Below are 8,817 nucleotides of genomic sequence, written 5' to 3'. Positions count from 1 at the left end.
ATTCTATTTTTGCAATCTTTTATTCTGTTGTGTACATTTTCAATAGAGTTTTTAATCTTCTGGATATCTGTTTGAATCTGTTTTATGGATTGCATTTCTTTCCTCTGTTGCACATTTATTGTTTACATTTCTTTCTTATGCTGAGTCTTCCTGGCTTCTATCATGGTCTTGAGCTCATCTATTTTTTTGTCAATTTCTGTTCTAGAGTCTCAAATCATGACTTCCATTTTGCTCATCATCTCTATGGTTAACTGGGAAATTAGTTCTGTTTTGAATTTTTCTAGAGCCTGATTGATCTGTTTTGTTACTTCCTGTGCTTTGAGTTCAGGGTGTCCTGGTGGTTCACTATCGGCCTTTTCATCCTCATTTGCCCTACTGTTTGCCATAGGTGGACTGGAAGTCTGTCTTTGTGTCTTGCTTAAGTGTTTTCTCATTTTTATTTTTGTTGTTGGGTTGTCCTTGGTTTAATTTCTGGGTTATTACTTAAATCTTTCTGATGTAGTTGCGTTTTAGCTTTTGAGTCTCTAATGACTCATAGACATCCTCATTTTCATAATATTGGAGAAAACAACGCATTAAATCAATTACAATCCTTTATCCCAGTTGATACATTCAGCAGCCCAATAAGATTAAGCACAGGTTGTAAATTGCCCACTTGTGGTTGTCATTAATCTATCACCTTTAAACCATGTAAATTAAATTAATATCAAGAAGCAGCTCAAAATATGTTTGCAGTGAATACGCTTTTCAATATAGCATCTTTACCATTTAGGATGGGGGGTTAGACTGAGTTAGGAGGAGAGGAGTAGATAAGTGAAAGAATTGGAGAAGGTTTGAAGTGAAGCCAGAGGACGTAGAATGACCATACTATCTTTACAAAACTATTAAGTTCAAAGGGGATAGACAGATTGCAGGAATAAGGACAAGAATATATCCCCTTAACAGTAACAGGGGCTCACCTTCCCTTGAAGCTACGGAGCCATGAGTGAAGTAAAATGACAGGAGAAAAGAACATAAAGAAAAAAAAGAAAAAATAATAAAAGAAGAAGTCTGAGTAGGGCAGAAGCAGGAATAAAAAGGGAGATGAGGGATAATATGGTGGAGCAAGAGACTGAGTTGGAGACTGAGGACAGAAAAAAGAAAGAAATTTTAGGGTGGAATGAGGAAAAGAAAAAAAAAAGAAAAAAAATTTGAAGGGCCTCTTTCACACTATGTCTCTATTGTCATATTATACTATGTGTACAGCCATGTGCAGAACTGAATCCCCTGATCTCAGCTAGCCAATGGCAGGTCCCCGCGACTCAGGCTGACCTCAGTACACAAGGCCTAAATTGAGTTTCTCAACCCACAGGGTTGAATTCCACTCAGTTCTATTACAGGTTTCCCCTGCCCTTTCTTTAAAGATGTTCAAAATTGGGAGCTCCTAAAAATACCCTTCATGACCACCTATGCCTCTGCAGAGTGGGTCAAAGGATTGGCTCAATCAGGAGATTTGAGAATGGCGGGAGGAAGCATGTCATGGGGGTGTTTCAAGGGCACCTGTGCGGCATCCTTCCTTACTGGATCTGGTGGTACGCAGTCAGGGAGGTTGCGGACACGCCAGGTGGGCCTGAGCAGGTGGCTGGAGAGACCTCCTCTGGGGTCCTTGCTTCCTTCTTTCAAGGATTCTTAAGGCACCTAAAACTTAGCAGTAGAGGCCAAGTGAAGAAAGTCTGTTCCAGAATAGCTATCGAAGACCCTGAAAATGGGAACCAGGGGTAATCAAATAGGAATGGAACTTTGGCAGAGGAGTGCATTGACTTCACCAGAGGCTCTCTAGTCCAACTACTTGGTTTTGATGTGGCTTTAAATCCTTAATCCCTGACTGTAGCTCCTGAAGCTGGGGAAGATTCCCCTGGCACCTGCCAGTTTTCATATCCCCGAAGAGGGTTCTTTACAGATACATCACTGTGAGAATCTCAGTGAACAGGTGCAAAGTGTGTACCTGAAAAGCAAGTTTGCCTTGTGTTGTCATTATAGTCCTTATTCTGGTGTATGGCACCAACATCAACCACTTCTCCACCAGTCTTGCTAGAAACTTTAGCATTATCATTTTAATTTTCGCTTTCCACAATCCTTAATTCTGTCTATCAGATTACATAAGCTAGTTTTGGGACATTTTGGTTTATATGACAAAGTCTGATTTCCTCGTTCTATCACAATAGAATCTTTGCTGTGTTTCCCAAATTTGGGCTCTTATTGCCCCTTCTGCACCTGATACTCCAACTGTAAAAATCCTTCTTTCCCTCATGAATGCCTGTCCTTGGTGCACTTTGAAAAGAGAGGGCAGGCACTTTTTTGTTTGTTTCAATTAATGTGAGACACTAAAATGTCAGTTTATTTACCATATTCATGTCCATGTCCTTAGATGAATTTTCAATATAATCCAAGGTTTTTTTTTTTTTTTGGTTCCGGGGATCGAATCAAGACCTTGCACTTTCGAGGCAGGTGGTGGAACCACTGAACCAAATCCGTGGCCCAATCCTGGGTTTTCATCTTAAACTCTTAGCTCCTTGGTGTAGCAAAGATGTTGTTCACACCTTGAACTTAATTGATCATATTTTCCCTTAAATTTGAGATATAACTCACATAACATAAAATGTATATATAAATATATAATTTTCTGATTTTAGTATATTTATCAAATTTGTAGCCATCACCATTATTGTTTAAGAACATTTTAATCTCCAAAAAGAAATATCTGATAAATGACTTCCTATTGCACACCACCTACCTTCAAGCTTTTGGCAGACACTAACTTAATGTGTGTTTTTATGGATTTTCCATTTTGGACATTTTGTGTAAATAGAATCCTACAATTTGTAGTTTTACCTTTCTGGCTTCTTTCACTTAGCATAATGTTTTCAAGGATCATCCACATCGTAGCATTATCAATATTTAATATGTTTAAATGAACAAATAATACTTTTATGGATAGACTATATTTTGTGTATCCCTCCCTCACTGATGAACATTTTGGCTTATTTTCACATTTTGGCCATTATAAATAGTGTTGTTAGGAATACTGTTTATGCAGTTTTGTGTAATTGTATGATTTTTACTCTCTTGGGTACATACCTGTAAGTTGAATGCCTGGGAATATTGCCAAGCAGATTTCCGAAATAACCGTACTATTTTTCACTTCTATCAGTGATATCTAAGAGTTCCAATGTCTCCACATTGTTGTGGACCTTTGCTATTTTCTTCTTTAAAAAATTTTTATTACAGCATCTTAGTGTGTGAAATTGAATCTCATTTTTTGGTTTCAGTTTGAAGGACTTAACATTGAGGGCCCCTTCATGTGCCTATTGGCCCATTGTGAACCTTCCTAGGAAAGTTTGAATTCAATTCCTTTGCTCATTTTAAAAATAGGCTGTCTTTTTGTTATTATATTTTAAGTGTTCTTTATGTATTCAGAACATTTGTCTATTAAGTTTGGATCTTACAAGTTCCCCAAATAGTTGTCTTTTGAAAGCTGGTCCCCAGGTGATGGTGTTATTTGGGAGTGATGGAAACTCTAGGAACTGGGGACTGGCTGGAGGCAGGTCATTAGGATGATGCCTTTGAAAGGCAGATTGTGTTCCTCAGCCTCTGTGTCTCTCACAGAGAGATTGTGTCTCTCTGCCTCCTGACCACCTTGAGGTAACCTGCTTTCTCTGTAACACTTTCCACCTCCTGACATGATGTTCTCCCTTACCACGGGCCAGAAAGCAATGGTGTTAAATGACCATGGATTTAAACCTCTGACACCATGAGCCAAAGTAAATATTTCTTCCTTAGTTGTTTATTTCAGGTAACGTTAGAGTGACAAAAAGCTGCCCAACACAATGCCTCTGATTGGATACCTGATTTGCAAATATTCTCTTCAGTCCTGTGGATTCTTTTTATTTTATTCATAGTGTTTTTTGAAGTGCAAAAGTTTTTAACTTTGACAGAGTCCAATTTATTTTGTTTTCTGTTGCTTGTGTTTTTGTGCCATTTCTTACAATCCACTGTCAAGGTCATAAAGATTTACATTTGTATTTTCTTCCAGGTTTATATTTTTCGTTGTTCCATATAGGTCTTTGATCTATTTTGAGTTAATTTTTGTACACAGTGTGAGGCAAGGGTCATTCATTGTTTTGTATGTGGCAATGTCCCAGCATTATTAACAAGAAGACTCATGTTTACTCAATGAACAGTAGTGGCACAGTGGAAAATCAGTGTATCTATACACTCAGTTGTAGTCCATTAGCATATGTCTACTTTTATGCCACCCTTGATTATGGAGATTTTGTAATATATTTTGAAACTTTAAAATGGGAATCTTCAAAGTTTATTGTTTCTCAAAGTTGTTTTGGCTATTTTGAGTTCTTCATATTTCCATATGAATTTTGGTATCATTTTGGCAGTTTTTGCAAGAAATGTAGCTGAGGTTTTATGCGGATTGTACTGAGTCTATAGCTAAATTTGTGGAGTGCTGTTATTTTAAAAATGTTAAGTCAGTGCTGGTGTGGTGGTACATACCTGTAATCCAAGCACTCTGAAAGGCTGAAGCATGAGAATCACAAATTCTAGTGACTTAGTAAACCCTGTCTCAAATATTGAAGTGTTACTTAGTGTCAAGGCCCTGGGTTTAATCTCTAGTATCACAAAGTGAATGATGAATGAATGAATGAATGTGAAATGAAATGTCTTTTCATGAATGTGAAATGTCATTCCATTTATTTAGGTCTTCTTTAATTCAACAATTTTTTTTTGTTTTCACTTTATCTTTTGTACTTTTTCTATGAAGTTTGTTTTCAAACACAGTTTTTTGATGCTGTTGTCAACGGCGTTGTTTTCTTAACCTTACTTTCACACAGTTTATTGCCAATGTACAGATGTATAGTTTTTTTTATATTTCTGTACTCTGCAACTTTGCTAAAATATGTATTGGTGACTCTCAGTATTTTTAGGCAAGATCATGCTGTTGGTGAAACATAGGCTTTTAATTTCCATGAGATTTTTGCCAGCGTGGGTCCTGTGCACCTCTGACTGCTTTATTATCTCAAAGTGGCTGACTTTCAGGAGAGTAATTTTCGTCACTTGTAAGATGACAATAATCCAAAAATCTAGAATTACTGTGGAGAATACTAGTCAAATGATTATCACATTAATGACTTCATACATGAATTATAAGTAACAAACCTTTAAAGCTAAAAATAAATGGGTCATTCTCGAATCACTTTTTAAAGCTTTCTCACTTTTGAGTGTTTTTAGTTAGCTGAGAAAAGAATACGTTAGGTAGCATGAAGTTATTCAGCGTGATTAGAACCTTAGGAAGTAAAACTTCAAACGATAGACGTAAATGTTGTGTAAATGTTTTGTTAGCCACAAGAAAAATAAGGAAGAACTTTTGCTGTGGAATGCTAAGATCAACAGAGAACAGAATATATAAAAAGAGTAAGGAATTAGGAATGGTGAAAAAAGTCAGAGATTATCATTAAGAGAAAGGCTATTAGTAAAAAGATAAGGGAATCAATAAGAAATTGATGAGAAGCTTTCCAGACAATGTCTGGGAGGATAAGAAGGAAGGAGTGTACTTTAGAAATATTTAGTAGAAGGACACAAATCATAACTTCAGTTTTTGGATTGTAAGCCATTAATAAAATAGGGATTGCAAGAGAAGAATGCTTGAGGAAAATGATGGTTTCATTTTTCAAAATATCTCTTCAGATACCTGGAGAAGATCCAAGTAGACATGTTAATAGGTGACAGAAAATCATTTGGAAAATTAGAAGAGAAATTTGAAGATTTGATATATAGAATTATATGTTAGACCCTTGACTTATGAACTCCATTTGTTAACAAGGGCTGGGTGTAACTCAAGTTGGCCAATTGAAGGCTCAGGCTCCCCTGCACAGTCTCTCTCCTGTACACAGGCAGATCTCAGGGTCCTTAGAGGGACACTGGCCCAGGATTTCTCAATTAACCCCGCACGAGAAATTATATTGTAATGTTCCTTCCAGAACTCTGGAAGGGTTAAATCTGAATCTGAGACCATCTGAAAGCACAAGCGGCCAGCATTCAGGTCATAACTCAAGACTTTGATCGTAAGTTAAAACTAAAATTCCAGTTATAACCCGAGTTGTTTGTATGTCAGGCTGATCATAACTCGAGGGTCTACTGTACTTTAGTGTCGATCCTGTGGTTCATAATTATCATAATTTTCCTGTATATTTCCTCAACTCTCTCAACCCTCCTCTCTTCTTCCCTTCCTCTGGCCTCCCCACCTTCCAACCCCATCCGCATGTTCTACAAAACAAAGCCCATCTCTATAACCCCAAAACTCTGTCTTCCTCACATCTATACCTGAGATTTCCTTCACCTTTGACCTTTCTTTAGCTGTGACCTAAACTGATTGCTTTCTGGAGCTATAGGATACCTGTTGTTCGGAATTTGTATTTGCTTTCTTCTTTGTTTGTTCATTTATTTGAGATGGTCTTACTTTGTAATACAGGCTGACCTGGAACTCCCAGCAATCCTCCTGCCTCAGCCTCCTGAGTTCTGGGATTACAGGCATGTACCACCACACCTGGTTTGAACTGCTATTTCTTGGGTCATTATAATGTTCTTTCTTGACTGCAGGTAATAAGTACATTTTTGCTTATGTGAGAATGACTACTTTGACATCAGAACAATTTGATTCAGGTTACAAACCTAGGCTGAATGTCTGTTCAGGCATTTTGAAAGCATTTTAAGGTTATAGGTGGAAAACCTGACAACGTGGTCTCCTATTTTGTTGCTGATGACCTGTGGCTCTTCATGGAAGAACTACATTAGGTTGCTTTTTTTTTTTTTTTTTTTCGAGACAGGGTCTCACAATTTAGTTGAGACTGACCTGGAACTCACTATGTAGTCCAGGCTGGTCTTGAACTCCTAGAGATCCTCCTGCCTCAGCCTCCCAAGTGCTGGGATTACAGGGGTGCGCCACTACACCCAGCTAGGTTGCTTTATTTAATGTTTGTTTTTTTACATTTTATAATAACATTTAAATCTTTTATAATGTGTTCTTTTGGCCATTTTGTGAGTTCTTTCAAACTGAAAGCATATTTCTGATGGTTTTAGGAAATCATAATGAATTCATTTGATAATACTGTATCTTTCCTTTGGTTTACACATTTATCTTTTCCTAAAACTCCTAGTATGGAGAAAAGACAGCTGTGACTAAACTAATTTCCTTTTCTCTCCTATTGTCTTTTTTTTTATAATCTCTGAAAATTTATTTTCATTTATCCTTCATTTATTCAATTGGTTTTTCCATGTAATTAATTTTTTAAATATTAAAATTTTCATTTAAAAAAATTTCCTCACCGGGGATTTAGCTCAGTGGTTCTGCTGCCTGCCTCACGAGCACAGGGACACAAGTTCAATCCCCGGTACCAAAAAAGAAAAAAATTTTTTTGGTTTAAAAATTAATAGCATTCTCTTACTTCTTGTGAATATAATATTTTATCCTTTCACTCTTAGTTCATTATTAAGGAGTGGTTATTTTCCTTCTTATATTACCTATAATTTCCAACCTCTTTTCTGTTTACCATCCCTGACATTCATGCTTAGACTACCTTCATTTTGTCATGTGTGATATTTATAAAACAGCATATTTCACATTTTTATAAAATCAGTAATTTTAGTTTCTTTAGAAAAGTGGAAAAACAGTTTTCTGTGCATGAGCAGTGCCCATCTGAGCCCGCCAGCCACAGTCTCCGGCGCCAGCTATGCCGTTGTCCCTGTCACTATGGCCCATTACAAAGCTGCCACAAAGCGTGAGCAGTTTCGGAGGTACTTGGAGAAGTCGGGGGTGCTGGACATGCTGACCAAAGTGTTGGTAGCCTTATATGAAGAACCAGAGAAACCTAATAGTGCTTTGGATTTTTTAAAGCATCCCTTAGGAGTTGCTACCCCAGAAAACCCAGAAATTGAGCTGCTTTGCCTAGAATTGGCAGAAATGAAAGAGAAATATGAAGCCACTATAGAAGAAAATAAAAAACTGAAAGCAAAGCTTGCTCAGAATGAACCACCTCAGGAGGAGAAGTGTGCTGAATAGGATTTTTCTCAGAGGAAAAGACATTGAAAAATGGTTTTGTAACTGGAATAGTTTGTATAATATATAATCCTTTCTGAACAGATGCTATAAAACTTTTAATATGTTAAATTCACCTATCACACTTTAAATGTTATAAACACTTATAATCACCAATAAAAACTCAATATAACTTTCTTTGGGTCTTAAAGCAGGAGAATCCAAAGTAAATCCTGAAGGAAACCTAAATAGCCATCTAATTCATTAAAAGATGTTCTATTTCTTAGTCTGATTTGAAGTAATAGTACTGGTTGTATTTTACCCAAGGAGGTTTAGCATGGAGCTTTTCCTTGGTTTAGTTCAGGATATGAGCACAGGTACAATCATGCATTACAATGAAGATGAGTGTTTACAGTCCCTGTAGGCAACTGGAAAAATCCGTGTGACACATGATGCTTTTGCACGGGTTCCCATGAATTTTCTGGTCTTGTTTATATAACGAGGAATAAGTAACTCTTCTTTGCCACCCCTTTGCCTTAGATAAGTACATGTGTGCCAGTTTGAACTCTGACACCGCTTTTTCTTCTATGCAATGAGGCCCTATCTGATAATGTGGCCTTGCTTTGCTATGTACTTTAGTGGGTCCTAGTTGCCTGTTAGCCTTTGTGTGTTGTTCATTTTGCTTAATAATGCAGATTCCTTGATTTTAATTTATATAACTTTAAACAGGATCG

The 8,817-nt window shown here is 37.0% G+C and overlaps 1 protein-coding gene across 1 annotated transcript; it reads left to right on the top strand.

The window, feature by feature from the left end:
• Positions 1-7,798: 7,798 nt before the first annotated feature.
• LOC104876843 (c-Myc-binding protein-like) lies at positions 7,799-8,107 on the top strand. Its single transcript, XM_033762639.1, has one exon. It carries the CDS (start codon positions 7,799-7,801, stop codon positions 8,105-8,107), a length of 309 nt encoding a protein of 102 aa, XP_033618530.1.
• The last annotated feature ends 710 nt before the right edge of the window (positions 8,108-8,817 follow it).

Source organism: Fukomys damarensis, unplaced genomic scaffold, assembly GCF_012274545.1.
Source record: "Fukomys damarensis isolate Sample0158 unplaced genomic scaffold, DMR_v1.0_HiC HiC_scaffold_2, whole genome shotgun sequence".
NCBI lineage: Eukaryota > Metazoa > Chordata > Mammalia > Rodentia > Bathyergidae > Fukomys > Fukomys damarensis.
Note: the sequence above shows the minus strand (reverse complement) of the source record. Positions and strands in the feature narration are given on the sequence as shown.

Excerpts from the sequence above, each read along its gene's own strand:
- LOC104876843 (XM_033762639.1), top strand. The coding sequence starts at position 7,799 with ATGGCCCATTACAAAGCTGCCACAAAGCGTGAGCAGTTTCGGAGGTAC.